Genomic DNA, 20,746 nt, shown 5'->3' on the forward strand with positions numbered 1-20,746 from the left:
TCTGGAAATGAAGGATTTGCCAACAGCCTTCACTTTTCATATGGCTTTGAGTTAAATAGTGGAAGATGCTCATCATGTTGTTTTTCTTTGTCTCTCTCTATAGGGACTGTGTTTTAATGGCACTGCTTTTCTTTTGTACTTCATTGCTGCCATTGTAGATGCATGTGCCGTCACCAAAGAATTGGATAGCCACAACTATAACAGCTGGGCAGCTTCTTCAGTAAGTAGTAATTTTTATCTTAAAACAAATAGATTTCATCATATGAAAATGCATGAACAGAGGAGGGACTGTATGTATATTCTAATGAAATAACACCAACAGTGAGATTTTAGAAAGCGCAGGTTGAAAGAGACATAGTATAGCTAGGCATCAGTATCTCACTTTTCCACTTGGAAAAATGGCCATGGTAGCCTTGTGTATGCTGTTTGGTTTATACAATACAGTGGTGCCTCGCTTAACGACGATAATCCATTCCAGGAAAATCGCTGTTAAGCGAAAACGTTGTAAAGTGAAATTTAAAAACCCATTGAAATGCATTGAAAACCGTTCAATGCGTTCCAATGGGCTAAAAACTCACAGTTCAGCGAAGATCCTCCATACGGAGGCCATTTTCGGTGCCTGTATAGTGAGGAATCCATCCCTAAGCACAGCAGGGACCCATTTTAAGCACCCGGGGCCATTTTGAAAACCCGATGATCAGCTGTTTTTGATCGCCGTAAAGCGAAAATTGGTTCCCGAAGCAGGGAACTGATAATCGCTAAGCGAAATTCCCCCATTTAGACCATCGTTTTGCGATCACAATTGTGATTGTAAAAACATCATCGTAAAGCAGATTCATCGTAATGCGAGGCAATCGTTAAAGCGGGGCACGACTGCACATAAATGATTCTTAGATTTCTAAAAGTGAATTGGAGATTCAGTCTCTCCAATCTTTTTCCAGATTTGTCCTATGCATAAAGGAAAATTACATACACACACCTCATTCCATATTGACCTGATCTTTGTACATGGAATTGAAAGTCAGACTGAGTTCCCTGGGGTTACTGTTCGTGCAGTCACTGCACATACCCATAGTTTTAAAAAGGCTACTTTTTTGGATTAAAGCTCCCAGAATCTCAAGCTGGCATGGCCACCTGGAAACATAACTTTTCCAAGCTCTACATACATAGAGTGGCATTGTGAAAGGGTTTGTATTAATTAGTTAATTTAAGCAACTTGTTCATATGCTACCAAAATAGCAAGTATGTTACAAAGAGGTCTTAAGTGCCCTTGAGGAACTTTGCTTTTGGAATACTTGAAACATGCATATTATCACAACGATAAATGTCTTCTTACTCTTTGCATCTGTTGCTTCAATTCCAGTCAGAAGACCATTCCTCCCTACCAAATGCTTTGTGTTATTTATGCCTTAATAACTTAAAGGACACTTACTACAGAATATTCTGTGGTTCCACTTTGGCATAATTTTGGTCCTGGGCACGGAATTCAGTACAGTGGGGTCTTGACTTAAGAACGGCTTGAGTTAAGAACATTTTGACTTAAGAACCACTCTCATAGGAAAATATTGTCTTGACTTACATACTTAGATTTGAGTTAAGAACTGAAAAAAAACCATGTGGGAGGCAGGGAAAGTGCAAGATTTGAACTTTCAGTTAACTGTTGGCCAGTGAAAAGGGTGCCTGTCTGCTTCCTCACTCCTCCCAGTGTTTAGAGAGTGGATTGGGAGACAGTCTTCAGACTGCCTGGTACTGTACTGCCTGGACTGTATTTTCCCTGCCTTCCCTGAACCTTTCTTGACCTAAAAAAAAAAGAAACAAAATATCCCCCTCTAGTGGTCGAAGGCAGAATAGCAGCTTCCCATTAGTTTCTATGGACGGAAAAGAGCAGATATGGATCAAATGGTTTTCAATGCATTCTTATGGGAAATGCAGATTTGACCTGAGAACTTTTTGACTTGAGAACCGCCTTCCAATACGGATTATAAACCGAAAAAAACTGAAAAAAACCTTTCCTCTTTCAGAAAAAAACATGTTTCTAGTCCTTCTAGTTGCAAGTCAGTAGGCAATGCCTGATAAAATCTCAGAATCTGTCGCCACTCCAGTACTTGAAGCTCACTGTGGATATTAGACACCAATGAAAAATTATTTTTCATGAACACTCTACTTTCATTGTGGTTCTGTACTGCTGACAATGTGACATAAGCTCCAGTGGGCAGTAGTGACATAATAATTGCTTTCTAATTAATCATGGTTTATTAGACAAAACCTCACTTTTTGTTTGCATGTTCCTACCTCCTCATTTGTGTTGGAATTCAAAATTTCCAGGACTTATTAAACTATATTTTCCAAATGAAGAAATTGTTCTTTAGTCTCCCTTAAAAAACAGAACAAAGTGTCTTGATACCAGAATAAAGAGCAATATATTTGAATTGATTATTATTGAATTACATTGAACTAAATGTTTGTTCATGTGCACCTAACTAATTATGTTTTGAAATGCTGAATAGTTCAGTATTTTAGTATCTGGCTGCAGAGCCAGAAGTTATGAGTTGATTCCTTGCTGTGTCTCTTCTAGCTCTGCAGTTCTAAGATTACAGGATTATCTACGATTATTATTCATTTTACATTCATACATATTTTTCTAAGTAAATAAGCATTTTCATTGTTAGAACTTTTAAAAGTATGGGAAGAGAATGTTCGCTGGAGAAGTACAGTAAAGGGGTGTTGGATTTAAGATTGTGGTTGTTCTGTAAACATAGCTTCTGCTGAAATGGCCCTATGTCAGGAGGTTGTTGAATATAATTTCTTAGAATGGTGAATATCTGGCAGAACCAAATACCATAAATTTAGGCATGCAAACTACTGAATACTCAAGATTCAGAACTTCTTAAACACAATTGTAGGAAATAGTTTGAAAATTTATTTCAATTTATATTATTGGCCCTTCCTTAATCTTCATATGTGTGCTGAAACCAGGAAAGGTATTGCTCTCCTAGCAAGTTAGGTAGAACCATGTGACTCAGCACCAAAGTCAAAGATTTAAAAAAATATAGTTGTATGCCATGTATTATCTTTGAGGGTAATAAAATTCTGCTAAGTGAACGCTGCTATGTTCTAATAAGATCTTCTCTCCCTCTTTTTCCTCTTTACAGTTCTTTGCCTTCATTGTCACTGCCTGCTACGGTGGAAATGCCTATTTTAGTTTTGTATCCTGGAGAACACAGACCTTACAATAAACATTTTAGTCAATAAAATAAAAGCAGATGTGTAGATGTAATAGGTTATTATTACATGTGCATGTGAATTCCCTCCACTACTTTGTTTTGGGTAAGCATGTTCTGTTGTGGTATTCATATCACAGGTACCAGAAACCAGGAAGCATAGGAAGGAATTGATGCATGTGACAGAGGAGGAAAAGGAGAAAGCACAGAAGCCTTTCTCGTGTTTTCAATAACCAAAACATTATTTAAACTGAATCCAGGGGTATGATGGGGTGACTTGCAAAATAGGCACGTATATGGTAGAAGCCTTGCAGTATAATCTGCCAACATCTATTCTAACCTAAACTCTACTTAATTCAGCAAAACTTGCTCCCCAGTAACAGCGTTTGGCAAGCTTCCCCAAACTAGTGTTCAACAAATATGGGATTATAACCCACATCATCCCCAGCCAGCTGGTCCTACTGGCTGGATATGATAAGGGTTGGGGAGGGCTGGAGCATAGCATTAACACATTATTGAATGGCAGTATCTTGTAAATGATTAAAACAAAGACCTATTTAAAAATACGCTGTTGCTTTTGTGGCAGGGAGCATCCTGTCTTTTGTTTGTTTAAGTATTATGGTTTTGATCCAGTTTTACTCATAATAGACCAATGAAATCAATTAAACTTAATGGGATTTAGTCAACCTAAGCCTTATTGATTTAATGTCTGACCCAGTGACTGAAATCCAGCAGTAAATTGCAGCTAGAGTAGTCCTATTGAACTAATGGGGATTTGGTGAGTCATCTCCTCCATAAGTGCTATTGATTCAGTGGGCCTACTCTAGTGACAATTTGCTGCTGACTAGAACATTTTATTTATATTTTTGTATTAGTTGATATTTCAGTAGAAAAGTGTGTGTGTTTATGTGTATATATGTATACACTGCTGTTTACAAAATGTTTATGAATCCATTGTTGTTTTACTTTGTAAATGTAGCTGTTCCTACCAAATCCTATATATATTTACCCAGTGGCAGGAGTGGGAGAAATCCACTTTGTTCAGTGGAAATTTTTCCCCAGGGAAAGTGAGATAAAATTTCAGCTTTAAAGCATTTGAATTGAGTGTCACAGTTTCAGTAATAAAATAAGAATAATTCGTAATGGGTTGGATGCACTCTAAGTGAAAGTGATCAAATCTAATATGACTAATATTGTGTACCTACTAAATGAAGTTGTGACAACCTAAGCCAAACTACTACAAGCCTGGATTTCAAATTTTATAGAGGATATTGCAAAGGTGGAAAAAGTGCAGAAAAGCACCACCAAAACTGCGAGATCAACTTCCGAGCAAGGAAAAGCTGCAGCATTTGGGACTGTTTAATTTAGAATAAATGGAACAACGGGGAAATGCAGTATAATACAGGTATATAAGAACAGGCATAGTTTGGAGAAAGTGAATAGAAAGTTGCCATGCCTCTATGAATACAGGATCACCCAGTGAAGCTGAATGGTGGGACATTCAGGAAGAACAAAATAAAGTTCAAACAGTAATTGTTAATGGAATTAGCTTAAAAACTTAGATGACATTTTAAAGTGGCAGAAGTTAGGTTCATCTGATGGCTGCATATTATTTCCAAAGATTGTTGGCCATCAGTTTCTTAAGACCAGTTGCTGGGAAACACCAATGGAGGGGTGCTGTTGTGCTCTTGTCCTGCTTGTAGGTTTCCCATCAGCGTTTGTGTGGCCACAGTGGGATCAGAATCTGGGAATTGATAAGCCCTTGATTTCATTTAGCAGGGCTTTTTTTGTTTGAACTTCCTACCAAAAGCTAGGGGATCTTAACTTACTCTTGTATAACTTCTCACACTGAATTAAATGGTACCTTTTTACATGTTAGTCTGGGACCAAAAAAAATATTTTTACATTTATGAATGGGATGCTTTGGTGGGAATCTCCCACTTAAAAACCAAACTGTACACAGTCCTGAAACTTCAGAGCTTTTGATGATACTCGCTTTGTAGAACTTCACTGTATCTAAAGTAGCATGGAAGAAAATACTCAGCCTCAGGTTATTACAGCAGAGTTCTCAGAATGACTGGTCTGCCTAAAACTGCAAAAAGCCAACATTAAGTTGTTCAGAGATTGCTATAGTGGAAGCTGATGGATGAAAATGACTAGCAATGGAATAATTAAGATATTAATCAGAGTGAATCCTTTTAAAAATTAATGGGATAAGTAATCAGCATTCATTAATACCAAGTTTTGAATGTTAGCAGTATTGAAAAAGGAATTGATTTAAAGAAATGATTAAATTACTAAATCAAATTCCTATTAAGTATGTTTACCACTACATATTTTGCTACCTGAGCCAAAGGATGGGATAGTGCCTCTTCCAACATTCTCAGGAACTTTATATTTTTGAATAATTACTCTTATTTCAGTCAAACGTACAGACCAGAACTTTACTAGATTTTTACTCTGCAGTTAAGTGAAACTGCATAAGTTGTGGTGGCAAATTGCAGCTATCCAGCAAGGTGCAGGTGACATACCTGATTGTGACACTCACATGACTGGGTATGTGACCAAGCACATTTCCAACACCTTGTTAACCCATTGCAATTAGTCATTATGATTTAACAGTTTCACTTACTCCAGAATAAAATCCCAATAGGATTCTGGCCATAGTTCTAAACTTGCTAACAAACAAGTTATTCCTTTACTATAAATTTGTCCAATGGTGACCATTACTATATACTGTTCTGATTTAAGAAACAGGATATAGAGGAAAATGGTTATAATTTTCTCTTTACACTTCTAAATCCATTCACTAGGATTCCTAGGAATCTTTAAAAAGTTACTCCATTTCTAAATATAACAGTATTTCCATTGAATATTTTGTATAGTATTAAAATGTGTATTCTGTGTAAATGTTTCCATGTACACGAAACTTAAAACATTATTATTATATTTATAGTGTTCTTTATCTGACTTGCTAACTTTCTTTCTTCGTATCAGTGCATTGCACAATTTAAATTTCTGGATATGCAGTATATGAAATATAAGTTCAGACACTTCCAAATGTTCAAATTACTGTATCAGACTTTTTTTGATCAGAAGTGGACTACTTCAATAGTGCTATCTCAACCATTTACTAGATCTTCTTTGGTACATGTACTAAAGTGGAGATGGTGAACTGCCAACTGGAACAATATTTCACAGAAAGGAATAAACTCAGTGTTTTTTAAAGGTAGAGCTCATGCAACCGTATCAGAAAATCTTTAACGGGAAAGGAAACTGTGGTTTAGTTCCACCTGCTTTAAAAAACACTCTCAATACACAGTGTGTACGTGCTAACAGCCTTAACTTCCTCACAGAAGGTTTTTGAGAGCCAGTGTCTGAATAACTTTTAGGTCCAAACTGCCTAATTTAAGAAATTTCCGTAACTATTATCTGCTTCAAATTGAGTCATATAACTTGTCATGCAACAAATAATACCTATGGAGATTTCCTGATTTATGACAATTGATATTGAAAAGTTTGCATAATTTTGCATCAGGGTTTCAGCCTCGGTGGTTTAATAGGTAGTTTGCTGAAGCTCATGCTAAGCGGCTCCAGGTTCAAATCCCTTCTCGGTCTCAAGTATGTCACATGATTGCTAGGGAGATAAAAAGTACCATCCCTGATCGCTTTTGAAGGAAGATAGAGCAAAATTAAAACATATCTATGTATACTGAAATGAAAAAAAGATCTGCAAATTCAACAAAGTGTATATCAAATTAAACATTTTATATCATTTGAGCCAAGTCTCTCAGACCAGGAACTAGTTTCAAATGCTAAAACACAACTTTGTGTGAATTAAATTTTAAAGACTTAGAAAAATATGGAAAGATAAGTGTGAAGTAAGCTTAGTAAAAAGCATATCAACAAATGTAATAATGACATATACTGTTCTCTATCACATTCTGTATTATTTTATTTTCTCCAATACCCTGATCCAAATCCCCTTCTCTATAATCATCCCTTACATAATGGGAAATGATTTTTAAGTGTCTGTCTCTCACACACATCCTCCATAGTTTTTTCCACAGTAACAGCCAAACAAGCACTCTTGCTATTACAGTCATCTCCCTAAAAATGATTGAAAGACCTATTGCACTCTAAAAGGGAAGTGTCTTGACTCACAGAATACATATCAAGAACAAATCCTGCCAGACTAATCTTATCTCACATTTTTAATTGGTAACCTCCCTGGTAGACAGTGGGAATGCTGTATATGTATCTTGGTTTCAGAAAAGCCTTTGACAAAGTGCCCCATTGTATTCTGATTAGCAAGATAATGTGGATTGGATAGAACAACTGTAAGGTGGATATATAGAGCTGGTTACAAAAATGTATTCAAAGAGTGCTTGTCATTGGCGCCTCCTCAAACTGGGAGGAAGTAACAAGTGGGGGTACCACAAAGCTCAGTCCTGGGCCCAGTGCTCAACATTTTTATTAATGACTTTGATAAGGGAGTGCAAGGAATACTAATCAATTTCCCCCAATATTGGGTGGAATAGCTAATAACTTAGAAGGCAGAAACAAAATTCAAAAAGATCTTGATAGGCTTAAACACTGGGCTGAAAACAACAATTAAATTAACAGATAAATGCAAAGTTCTATACCTTTGTTAATCGGAATTCAAGACCCTTATGAATTCCCCCAACAGAAATGGACAGAGACACGAAGGCTACAAAGTGGAGGCTATTTATTATTCGCTGCTGCAGAAAGCAGAGAGAAAGCAAGCCAAGCCATGCAAGGCGTTGGTTTCTCTGAGGAACAAAGGAAGAGTACACATTATATAGGCTGTCCGTCCGGGCGGTCCGTTACGGCTCACAAACTTACTACAATTTCATTAGGTTACAAAAACATTCTATTTCTACTGCGCAGCCTCGCTTTTACGGAGTCTGCGCTTTCTTTTTACCCTGTCAGCTATATCTTATCGGCCCAGGTTTCTCAGGAATTTAATTATAACACACACACTCCTTAGCGAAGGAGTTAAATTCTCATCACTCAGCTTCTGGAAATTAATTTACAAGCTATGCACAAATGGCCCTTTTACTCCCTTTTTCCTTTAGTGAAGAAGTCAAACTCTCAGCAATTTTCTACTCACAATTCCCCCTTTTTCTTTTCTTACTAATTTTGACTTATTCACCTGACTCTCCCTCCTGGATGGGGAGTATCTTGTACTGTACTTCCGGAGCTCTAATCACCATCATTGGCACAGTTTTAGGCATAGCTGCCTGCACCGCAGAGTTTATCATATTGCGGACTAGAGGAATGAGACAAGGTAGGAGCATCATGCCAAGCAGTATCATGCAGAGAAAGAATAAGGCTTGTTTCCAATTGTTAAAGATCCCCCCCAGCCAGCCTGTTGAATCTAACATTCCAGTCCAAGTTTGGACTGGTACATTGGCTAGTTCTCTCATTCGGCCAGTAATCTCTGCAATCACCTCTTGAGTATCTCCTATCTCAAGGCAACAGTTGGTAAGATTGAACTTTCCACAAACCCCGCCGTCTGTCGCCAGAAGGTAATCGAGTGCCAGTCGATTTTGATAAATAGCATTTTTAATCTTTGTGTTTTGTTTGGCTAACACCTCCAGAGCCAATTCATTCTCTCGAGTGAGGAGTTCTACCACGGCTTGCAGTCTAATGAGCCTATTTAGTAAATAGATAGGGGTCCTATATCCATAGGAACCATCCTGGGCCCAGGATGCTGGGTCATAATATGCTAAGATTCTTTCAGGCGGCCATTCATCATCTTTCCATGAGCCTATTTTCAACTCTCTCTTCTTCCTTTGGTTTTGAGCAGGTTGTCCTAGTCTCATTCCCCTGGACAGGGGAATCATGAAAAATGAGGGTCGCAGATGTCCCAAGTAACAAGTCCCTGTCCAATCTGTCCTCAAATGAGAGTAGGCCATGGTCCCACAAACCCAATACAAACCGGCAGGTGCAACCCCGCCATCTACAACTGTACCATTGTGCCAAATGATCCTTGCCACCTCAGTTAAATTTTCCCAGGGGTTCCTTAAATCAAACCCCAGAGTAGAGTTTCCCCATGTACTAACCTTACTCCCATTAAATACTTTGATGAATTTACATGTAGAATCCCCGAGAAACGAAGGGTATTCTATATCTTGTTCTGTTCGTTGAACACAGCTTTCTCCTATCAACTCACTTGCTAACTCCCATCTAGAGGATACTTTATGAGTTGGATATGTTGATGTGTTATAGGGGGCTGTCTGATTCCATCCTATGACCTCCCAAGGCCATTGGTCCCCTGTCAGAGTCCCCCCACAGATGTAACAATTAGAGACGTTCATGGTAGTGGCTACTGTCTGTGCCAACTCTACGAACAAATTTATTGTTTTTGTGGTGACGGATTGTTCCCAGGGGTCAGATTCCAACTCTTTCCAAAATGTCTTATAAGTTCTCATATCCTCTCCTACTATGCCTTCTCTGACTTGTTTTAATACAAAATATCCCCCTGGGTCCTTTCCTTTCCCATTGATCCGTAATCCAAAAACTTTAGACCATAGATCCTTTGTATCCCATTCCTTTGGTTTCAATATGGTGAAGTTAACCGGATTACACTCCCCTCGTTTACAAGAATTCGACCCTTTCCCCCTTTTAAGTACAGCTGAGGGGTCAAACTTTCCAGGCCAAGTAGCCCACACTACACATGACCAATGGGACAAGTAATATTGTTCCTTGTTACAACTCCAAGCCCTTACCCTCTGTTGTGGGACTCCATACCCAATGTACTTATCATTCTTTTGGTAGGTTCTTTCCCAGCCCAGGTTCCCACAATTTCCCCAATAATCATAGGACAACAGTTTGCAGGCATCAAATGTTAGAGAAACCGGGCCATTAGACTTGCGCATTTGCCTGTCAATGATGCTTCCATATCCTGATTTCCCTGCCCTCATCTCTATCCATATCCTTTCTGGCTCTTTTGTGGGGTCATAGCAAATAGGAGGTTTGTCCTTTTCGTAGCACACCTTGTAATTTATATTGTTGAAGCTGCACTCTTTGATATTCCCGAGACACTGGTAGGCTGATTTATACTCAAGAGTCTGTGTCTCCTTCCTTCCTTGTCGGGTTTGTGTGATGCACGGGCAGATAGTTCCGCTAACCTGGGTAATAACACCTAACAATGTGATTATGATGGGGATTAGTTTACCCTTTCCCTTGGTTCTCCCGACCAGTCTTCCAATGATACCTCTCCATGACACTAGGGGCACGGTTCTCACAGATACTGGTACAGAGGATTCCAATCCTCTTCGGCTGGATCGGGCTCAGGTGGACAGCAAGGGCTTACCTTCCAACACTTCCAGCACGTCTCGTGGTGCACCGAAGATGCATTGCAGATCCATCCTCTGGGGATGGTCACTGCTCCTGCAGGTTCTGTTTGGCACGGTTTCCACCAATAACTCGCTGCCTTGGTGTCTACAGCCCACAAGCTCTCCACCCACAGTCCAGTTTGGTATCCCGTATACAGTATGTACCACCTAGTGTCAGGGTCCTCGTCAAATTTGCTAAGTCGGGCACACCAGTTGAAAGGGCAAAAATGACAGTGTAGTAGACAAAGGGGTTCAAATGGGTCTAGTCTAAGCAGGGGATCTCTCAAGTTTCTTATATCATTCCCACTGTTTAGGGTGCCACCAGGGTAGAAAGGATTAGGGTTTTCAAAGTATTCTTCGGGGTCCTCACTATCTGAGTCGAATCCACTATTGCTTCTACCACGGTGGGGATCAGTTTCTTCCCCTTCCTCTAGTTCAGGTTCCAAATACTCAGGGGCTCGTTTTGTGGTTAATGGGCAGCCTCTGCAAAATTTAGTGTGCCACCAGCGGGGGTCCCACAAGCTCTCCACCTCCTTGTGAACAAACCCCTTTACAGTTCCTTCAGGTCCTGTTTCTACCAGCACAGCCTCGTTCTTGATGGAAAATCCCGAAAACACAACCCAACCTATATTAGTGTCAACATCTAAACCCATATCCCACTTATCCACGTCCCTGCTTAATGATCTACGTGTCAGCTGGGTCTCAAAGAAAGGACATGGTTTGTCACAGATTTTTCTCAAAGGCATAATAGGTTACACTTTTCTTTTTAACACCAATTTTAGTCTCTCTCCCGATGCCACAGCTTCCCACTGTCCTTCGGGATTTGCAGAGTGTTTTGCCCTAGTGTGGTGCGTCCAACCAGCTTCCTCAGTTCGGATGGCAGTCTCTGTTGTCAACAGTATCTGATATGGTCCAGACCACTTGGGAGTTAATGGTTCAGTTTTCCATGCTTTAATGTAGGCCCAGTCACCGGGTTGGAATGAATGCACCGGGGTCTCCAGGGGTGTCCTTTGGGTAGAAATGCCTTTCTCTCTGTTGGTTGATAAAATGGAGAATAGTGCCAGCAAGTGTTTTCTAATAAAAGCATCTTTGAACATATCCAAATTAGGGTCTATTCTCCTAGGACTTACATCCCATATGCTCATCCCATACAAACTCTCGAAGGGAGATAACCCAGTTACTTGGCTAGGCTTAGTTCTGAGAGAATACAAGGCCAGAGGCAACACCCTCGTCCAGGGCAACTGAGTTTGCTGCATTAGTTTTATAACCTGATTCTTTAGACTTTGATTCATTCTTTCCGTTTTTCCTGAACTTTGTGGGTGCCAGGGGGTATGTAATTTCCACTTAATCCCCAATGTCTCCATCACCTGTTGCAGTACCTTTTGGGTGAAGTGGGACCCCCATCACTATCTATGGACCCTATAATCCCATATCTAGGGATAATTTGTTCCAATATTAACTTGCAGACAACATTTGCTGTTGCTCTGGAAGTAGGGTATGCCTCTACCCATCCTGTAAGTTGGTCCGTAATGACCAAACAGTGTTTCAAGGTTCCCATTCTTGGCATGTCGATAAAATCACACTGAATGCTTTCGAATGGGTGAACTGCCAAAGGTTTTCCCCCCCACTCGCTCTTTCTTGGGTTATTCTTGTTAACTCGTTGACATGGAATGCAGTGTGCTAGGATGGTGTTTGCATGAGACCAGACTTTCTTCCCCACATATCGCTGTGAGAATGCACTAGTCATGGCTTTAGTTCCCCAATGCCCCCCCCCTCATGTAGGGCTTTCAATACTTCTCTTACAACCCCTTCGGGGAGCCACTGTCTGCCATCCTTCAAGGTTAACACTCCGTTTTTCATCACTGCTCCTTGCTGCTCCGCTAGTTCCAACTCCTTCTGGTTGTATCTATAAGGGGGTGCCGGTTCTTGCCCCAGCGGAATTAGTGCTGCCTGTAAAGCTGCTTGCAGTTCTTTATCGGCTGCCTTTTTCGCCAGTTCATCTGCCAACCTATTCCCTACTGCTTCAGGGCTGTTTCCCTTCTGATGGCCCGCCACATGTATTATGGCCACCTGGGCGGGAAGACTCAGAGCCTCTAAAGTTTCCGCTACAAGCTTATGATGGGCTAGGTTCTTCCCTTGTGAAGTTAACAATCCTCTTTCACACCACAGTTTTCCATATACATGTGCCACTCCGCTAGCATATTTTGAATCCGTCCAAATATTTACCGTCTCATCTTTTGAAATCTCTAGGGCTCTTTTTACTGCATATAGCTCAGCTGTCTGTGCTGACATACCGGGAGGGAGGGGGCCCGATTCCACTTCCAACCCTCCATCCTCCACTATTGCATACCCAGTTTTCCTTTTCCCATCCATCACCCTGGAGGACCCATCCGTATACAGGTTTCTACCTCCCTCAATAGGTTCTTCCTGTAAGTCTTCTCTGTACTTGGTTTGGAGGTCTGTAACTGCCATGCAGTCATGTTCTCCTTTGAATTCCAAACAAACTTTTTCTGAAAGGCCCTCGGCCGGACTGCAATGATCGGTGGTGGTCAACAGTAGATCTGGTTTTTCTAACAAAATAGCTTCTATCTGCATAAGTCTACTGTCGGTCATCCACCGCCTTGCTGTATGAGTCAAGATTGTCCTAAGCTGGTGTGGTGAATGGAGTATGATTACCTCAAAGGGGTATAATTTGCGCACCACCTTTACCATTGAGGCGGCAGCGGCACAGGCTTGCAAGCAAGCTGGCCACCCCAGGACCACCGGGTCCAGATGCTTAGAAAAGTACCCAATCGCTTGGTATCTCCCAGCCTTCTTTTGGGCCAATACCCCCTTCGCCACACCACTTCCTATGGTGACAAACAGGTGACTCGGCTTCTTGGGGTCTGATAGACCTAGTGCTGGGGCCGAGGCCAAAATTCTCTTCAGTTTTTCCAATAGCTGATAATCAGGCCTTTCTAGGACCAACACCTCCGGTTGATCCCCTGTTAATTTCTTCAAGAATGGTTGAACTAACTCTGAAAATCCCTCTATCCATTGTCTACAGAAATTTAGTGTCCCCAATAGGCTTCGCAGTTGTCTCTTGGTTTTGGGCATCTCCAGGGCTTGGATGCCTTCAATTCTCTTGGGGTTAATGTATTTTTTTCCTCCTTTCAATATCAATCCCAGATACTTTACTTCTGCCTCACAAAACTGAAGTTTCTCCTTTGACACTCTAAGGCCTTGTTGCCCTAGGAAATTGAGCAAACCAACGCTAGCTTTCCTTACCAACTTTCCTTCTGATGCGCTCAATAACAGATCATCCACATATTGGGTAAGCAACACTCCAGGAGGTGGTGCCCAGTTTTGGAGTATTTCTTCCAGGATTTCCCCAAAAATCGTTGGAGATTCTACATAACCTTGCGCGAGGACTCGCCACTGCCACCTCGTGAGTTTTCCTGTATCTGGGTGTGGCCATTGGAATGCAAATATCGGCCGGGATACTGGATCAACCGGCACACAAAAGAACGCTGATTTTAAATCAATTACGGTATACCAGATGTGCGAATCAGGGATCCTTTTCAATATGGTATGTGGATCTGGGACAATGGGGGCCCTGGGGATAACCACTTTGTTCACTTCCCTCAAATCCTGCACCATTCTCCAAGTCCCGTTTGGTTTTCTTACTGGCAGGATGGGGGTGCAATAAGGGGAATCACTGGGTTCTATTAGACCGTCATCCAATAACTCTTTCACTACTGGCCTAAGACCTTCCTCAGCTTCGGGCCGGATGGGATACTGAGGACGATACACGGGCACTTCGGTTTTTAAATTCATTTTCACGGGGGTGACTTTCATCAACCCTGGATTACCTGGCTTGGCCCACACTATTGAATTTACTTCTCGTTCATCTGCCTCCCGGAGAGCTGCTAGGGTAACCTTACACACTTGGTCCTTTAAAGTGATCACTAGGCCCATTTTTCCCATTAAGTCCCGTCCTAACAAATTTATTCCTGACTCGGGGGTCCACAAAAAATCATGCATCAGTTGTCCAGATTCGCCTGGCTTCTCAACTGATAGGGGCTTAAGTATGGGCACCTGAGCGGCACAATTTTCTACACCTATAATGCTAATAAAGGCCCCAGAGAGGGGGCACAGCCCGGTCCAAGCCGGACATGCAAGACTCGAGCGAGTTGCCCCTGAATCTACAAGAAAATGTACTTCGTGTGGAGGGGTGCCCACTTTTAGGGTTAACATGGGCTCGGAAAAAGTGGGTCTTTCTACCAGACAGCCCTGACCTCCCTATTCACTATCCTCATAACATGCTGCCATGCGTACAAGTTCCTCAGTTTCCTTCCCTTTCCTCTGTGGGCATTCTCTCTTCCAGTGGCCGGACTGGCCACAGGCCGCGCAGACATCCCGGGGCAGGGGTCTCCTCTGCCCCTGTTGGCTTGCCCCTCTTCCCTGAGCTCCCCAGTTTGCCTGCCTGGCTCCCTGATTTCCATATCCTCCTCTTCCTCTAGCCCTACTGCCTCTCCAGCCACCTTGTCCTTGTCCAGACCATGGTGGTCTGGAGGAACTCCTTCCCTGTTCCTTCTGGGTCAACACTTGGTTGACCGTTTGGACCATCAATTTCACCTTCTTTTTCTCTTTCTCATCCTCTCGCCTCAGCACCACTCTCTGAGCTTCCGTCAATAGTTCCCCTATGGGCTTTACCAGCATACCATCAAACTTTTGTAGCTTTATTTTAATGTCAGGGCAACTTCCAGCTACAAACTGGAGCTTTAAGATTTGTTCATTGTTGGGTTGGTCTGGGTCTAGCCCGGTATATTGTCGCATGTTTTTCCGTAACCTTTCCAAATATTCTACAGGGCTCTCATCTTTGCCCTGAGGTTGCCCAAATGCTTTGGTGACGCTTATATTTTTAGGAACTATATTCTCAAATGCCAATAGCATATATTTCCTAAATTCGTCACATTTTTCCCTTCCTTCTAGCGTCTGGATATTCCAATCTGCGGGGGTCCGCTCAGGGAACGCGGCTGTCGCTTCAGCGTCTGTCCGCTGCCCATTTCCGTCCTTCCACAGTTGCCGAGCTTTGATCAAAGCTTGGTTGGTATATGTTACCCCGGCCAATTGTTGGCAAATATGCAAGAATTCCGACGGGGTATAAACGGACGGCCCTAAGGCATCTCCCATTCCTTGAACAAATCCCAAGGGGTCCTCACTCAATTGGGGTAGCTGTTGTTTAATTATTCTTAGGTCCGTGCTAGTCAGGGGAACCTCCACGTAGCCAATTCCGTCCCCCATAGGGACCTGTCGAAGGGGTAACATTTTAGTAGCACCCCCTCCACCTTCAGGATTTTTCTTTTGAGTGCTAGCCGATCCCCACTTTCCTGATCTTTTAGTAATTCTCTTAGCTCTTTATTCGGCCTATCTATCCTATCTTCTACCCCTTTGAAAGAGGGCGCAAGTACCCTTGAGGGGCTCGGGTAAGCGACTGTACTGGCCTCGGATAGTCGTTCTTCTTCATCGCCTAACCCTCTCTCTCCACCCTCCCGTCGTTCACCAACCGTCCCATCATCCCGATCCTCGTATCTTGGAGGGGGATCTAAAGGACCTTGGGCTGGCGCTAAGGGTGGGGCGGTCAGTGGAGGCTGACTCAAAAACTCAAGGGGGTTGAACTTCGACATCTCGCTGCCCTGAAGCTTTTCTTCTTCTAGTGTTCTTCTTACGGCCAATCGAACCCCACCACAAGTTTTAATGACAAACCACATCCACGAATCCACATACGCGGAACGCGGGGGATGTTTTACATACTCATCATCCACTCTTTTAATATCTTCAAACATGCATGACCCGAATTTTGGCCACCTCGGGTCGATGTCAAGCTGTGGCCAAATCTCTGTGCACATCCTAACCATCTCACCCGGGGTTTGAAAATCTTGCACCTTTACCTGTTCCCAATGGAGGAGCAGTCTCGCCAACGGACTGTTCCCCGGGATTCCTAACTCATCTTTCCCTCCACAAGTCTGGGCGTCCCCAACGGAATCCCCCTTTTCCTTTTGGCCCCCACTGGACCGTTTCTTAGACGTCTGATTGCCCATCCCGCGGGAAGACAAAACACAAAGGGATCAGGGAGGTGTGTGAAAGGTAAGGGGTCCTTTCAACACAGACACAACGAAAGGTTTCAGACTTCAAACACGCAGCCTGACTCCGGGCGCCGGAACTTCCAACGGTCACCACGAAGAACTGCAGGCTCAACCACTCATTCACAATCACTCTGACAACGCCCGCCCCAATAACCACAGTTCAATATTTCAATACTCACCACGATTACCCAGGCGCTGTCTCACCCGTCCTCCTCACGTTCGTGTCTCACCGTGAGTTCTTGAGACTGTGTAGCCAGGACGCCAGGCGGGAAACGGCCGTCGAAAACAAGACGGGAGCCCTCCGGTTCTCCGCAAGGCTGCCGCCATTCTCCACAGCCTCAACAGGCTTGAGCCCGACCCCAATAGGGGCTTCTATTATCCCACACTTCTGACACCAATCTGTTAATCGGAATTCAAGACCCTTATGAATTCCCCCAACAGAAATGGACAGAGACACGAAGGCTACAAAGTGGAGGCTATTTATTATTCGCTGCTGCAGAAAGCGGAGAGAAAGCAAGCCAAGCCATGCAAGGCGTTGGTTTCTCTGAGGAACGAAGGAAGAGTACACATTATATAGGCTGTCCGTCCGGGCGGTCCGTTACGGCTCACAAACTTACTACAATTTCATTAGGTTACAAAAACATTCTATTTCTACTGCGCAGCCTCGCTTTTACGGAGTCTGCGCTTTCTTTTTACCCTGTCAGCTATATCTTATCGGCCCAGGTTACTCAGGAATTTAATTATAACACACACACTCCTTAGCGAAGGAGTTAAATTCTCATCACTCAGCTTCTGGAAATTAATTTACAAGCTATGCACAAATGGCCCTTTTACTCCCTTTTTCCTTTAGTGAAGAAGTCAAACTCTCAGCAATTTTCTACTCACACCTTGGGGGGGAAACATGCATGGTTAGAAGATGGGGGACACTCGGCTCATACTACAAGTGAGAAGGATCTTGGAATTGTACAGTGGTGCCCCGCTAGACAATAACCTCGCAAAACGACGAATCCACATTGATCATTCCAGAGTGCAAGACACAAAACAGTGGGCTCAAGCTACAGGAAGCCAGATTTACAATGAATATCAGGAAAAGCTTCTTAACTGTTAAAGCACTACAAAAATGGAACCAATTACCTCAGGTGGTGGTGAGTGCTTCAATACTCTAGGCATTCAAGAGAAAATTGGACAACCATCTGTCAGATCTGCTTTGATTTGGATTTCTGCATTGAGCAGGGGGCTGGACTTGATGGCCTTATGGGTCCCTTCCAACTCAATTATTCTATGATTCTGTTTCATGTTTTATATAATAATATGCAAGAACTGAGAAATCATCTTGAGGACGGGACACTTTGGACGTCACTCATTCCTGGGGTCACCATAAGTCATACAATGGCACATAACACATGATTTGACGTAGTATAAGACATCCTCTTTGATTTTATTTTTAGGTTGTCAAAGTTGGTGGCCTTAGCAGCAAATTCCATAACTGTGGACTATATGGTTAATTACTACCTTCTGTCCTGAATCTTCCAATTTACTTTCACTAGGGTCTCAAGCTTTAAGTTATATTAGCATAAGACTATAAAAATGTCTGCCAGCCATTTCACATAGCAGTAACAGTCAAGCTGCATGCTACAAAGGAAAATTAAACCAAATAATTTGTATTTAATAGTGTTTGCATTACTTTTTAAAACATATGTAAGATATAGGATATACATTTTAAAATAAGGCATGGATTTTTGAAATTGGAGAGTGAGGTAACTCTTGTTAAAATTTTATTAAAGTAGGCTGAAATGATTGTTATGCTGAGAGAGAGAGAGAGAAATACTATTTACCTAGCCTTGCCAGGCTTTGAGATATTAAATAGTGTTCTGATCCCATGTAAGGTATTCATAGTAAAGATGTAACAATAACATTTGTATCAAATACAATTCTTCAGGGGTATGTGATATACGTATCTGCAAAAACACATACTGTATCAGAGAATTAACATTTCCAAATATTCTATTGTAATATTCAGGACCTGAGTTACATTAATGAAAATAAGTATCTTGATATTAAAGATGCAGTGGAATACATTTTAAAAATTTGATTAGAATTCCTCTCATACAGTTAACTAAAAGGTTTAAAAGCAAGAATAAGCTACACCTTTATTAGACCACTTAAAAATCATAAGCAAATGTAAGCTTTTTACAGGACTGTCAGGCCGGAGACCTTTGTGTTATGAATCATGCAGAAAAAAAACATTTAAAAGTTCCAAAATCATGGCAGATGTCCATGCCAGTGGTCGTTCTTAAAAGCAAGTTTCAAAATATGGGCTACAAAGGCAAATTGTGTGTGTAAGGGAATGGCTACAATGGCATTTGTCCTGCGGTTTAGTCTATGGAGGAGATGGGCTGGTTTGCTCTTTTTGCTGGTGACTAGATGACATTAACCACAATGTCCAGAGAGCATTCTTATCTGCATCTTTCGGGCTCCTTGTTAGGAGCTACTCTGTTTCAGTTGTAAGCAGGATCGCTGTTTTTGTTCATTTCTGGCATGTGTGATTGCTGGGGTAGAACCATATTGGATCTTGTTGTTTTAAATTTCCTATGTGGTTTCAGTTTCCTAGTATTGTTAAGTTTAGCACATTAATGATACTGGAAAATCAAAAACTCACTCTGCTCTTCCACAGAGGAGGCCCCTTCATGAAAGGACAGAGGAAAGAGGCAAAGGTGGGGGGTTGTTGTTGTTTTGTTTAGCCTATTAGGCTAGCTCTGATGTGCTGTACATTTTAGATAAAATTTTAAAAAGTGAAAGTTTCCTTCCAGAAAGAGGGCCAAAGAGGGGATTTTTGTTTTTCTTTTCTTTCTTTTCTTAAGAGATGATGGGCCAAAATAGGTCACTTGAGGTGCATATGCCATGTGAATGTAAGGATCATACCAACTGGCATACTGGACTTCTATGTGACCTTAAGTGACCCTAATTAGCCAGATCCAGCCCAGTCCTGTTGAGCCACCTAGCCAAGCCCTAGATTTCAAATTCCACCCCTGGAGTCAGGAGTATACGTTTCAAATTCCACCCCAGCGGCCATTGGTTTGTCTCTCGATTTGACTATCCTTTCATTATCCTCACATTTAACAAGAGATAAATTAAGATTTTTTTTTAAAGTCCCAATAAAATATTTTGTTAACGTTAGAAATTTAACATTTTGGAATGTAGCTGGTACTACTGAAAGGAAACCCACTTTACTGTTTTGCACATCTACTTATTATAAATATCAATAGTCTTGAAATAGCAGCCCAGTCTTGAGACAAACTTTGAAAAGGATGCAAATCTATAATATTAATCTCTAAAATTTATCAGATATTAGCAAGGGGTTCCCCAGACTGCAGTTTCATGAACAAATGGAAACCAGTACCAGTATGTACATCGGGACAACCAACATGCCATAGTGTAAGAATAGTCCAGTTTTACACCCCATCAAGTAGTAGGGCCGGATTTGAATGCGGGCAGCTTTCCCCACGGGCATCCTGTGACTCAAAGCAGTCTCCTTGGCATCATACCCACCACCTTGGGTTTCCTGCCTTCTCTACACCAACTAAGGAGCCTGATGGAAGAGTTATGAGGAGCTCGAAAGCTTCCACACAGTTCTGCGCCCTTATAGCTGGTTGCAGCAAAAGGTAGTAGTTTAACAGATGCTACCTATTTTTTCTTTTGGGACGGGGGTGGGGTGGGGACCAGTAGGAATTGTTGGCTACCACAGCAGCCTGCAGATGGCTGAGGCCATCAAACACTGTAGCCTCGAGGTAAAACGCTTCCAATTCCCCGGCCGGTCCTTTTAAGGGGAAGCCGTGTCGGCCATACAACAAATTCCAAAATCGCTACTGATCTGTTGCTTTAGCGAAGTTCCAGTGTCTCAGGGCAAGAAAGCCAAATTCTTCTCGCTGCTGCTGCCGCCACCCCCTTCCTTCCTGTTTCAGCTCCACCAGTCGCCCTGCCATGGATTCCACCCCCCTCCCCGTCCCGGAGCGCCCCTGCCTCAGGAAAGGCA

At 42.2% G+C, this 20,746-nt stretch overlaps 1 protein-coding gene and 1 long non-coding RNA gene across 3 annotated transcripts in view; one reads left to right on the plus strand and one right to left on the minus strand.

Annotated features, from left to right (window-relative positions):
- CMTM8 (CKLF like MARVEL transmembrane domain containing 8) overlaps positions 1–6,460 on the plus strand; it is a 56,860-nt gene extending 50,400 nt beyond the window's left edge. Inside the window, exons 3-4 of one of the 2 annotated variants that reach the window (XM_073003450.2) lie at positions 104–220; positions 3,153–6,460. In XM_073003450.2, coding sequence (XP_072859551.1) covers positions 104–220; positions 3,153–3,236 — 201 coding nt within the window. In that variant the 3' untranslated portion in view covers positions 3,237–6,460. The remainder of the gene's footprint in view (positions 1–103; positions 221–3,152) is intronic. The other variant, XM_073003451.2, reaches the window with a different exon arrangement.
- LOC144583491 (uncharacterized) lies at positions 81–20,734 on the minus strand. Its single transcript, XR_013537275.1, has 2 exons — positions 17,601–20,734; positions 81–7,867 (listed from the first exon to the last, which is right to left on the minus strand). It is a non-coding gene; the product is annotated as an uncharacterized LOC144583491 (long non-coding RNA).
- Positions 20,735–20,746: the final 12 nt, after the last annotated feature.

This window comes from Pogona vitticeps, chromosome 6 (genome assembly GCF_051106095.1).
Source record: "Pogona vitticeps strain Pit_001003342236 chromosome 6, PviZW2.1, whole genome shotgun sequence".
In the NCBI taxonomy this organism is placed as follows: Eukaryota; Metazoa; Chordata; class Lepidosauria; order Squamata; family Agamidae; genus Pogona; species Pogona vitticeps.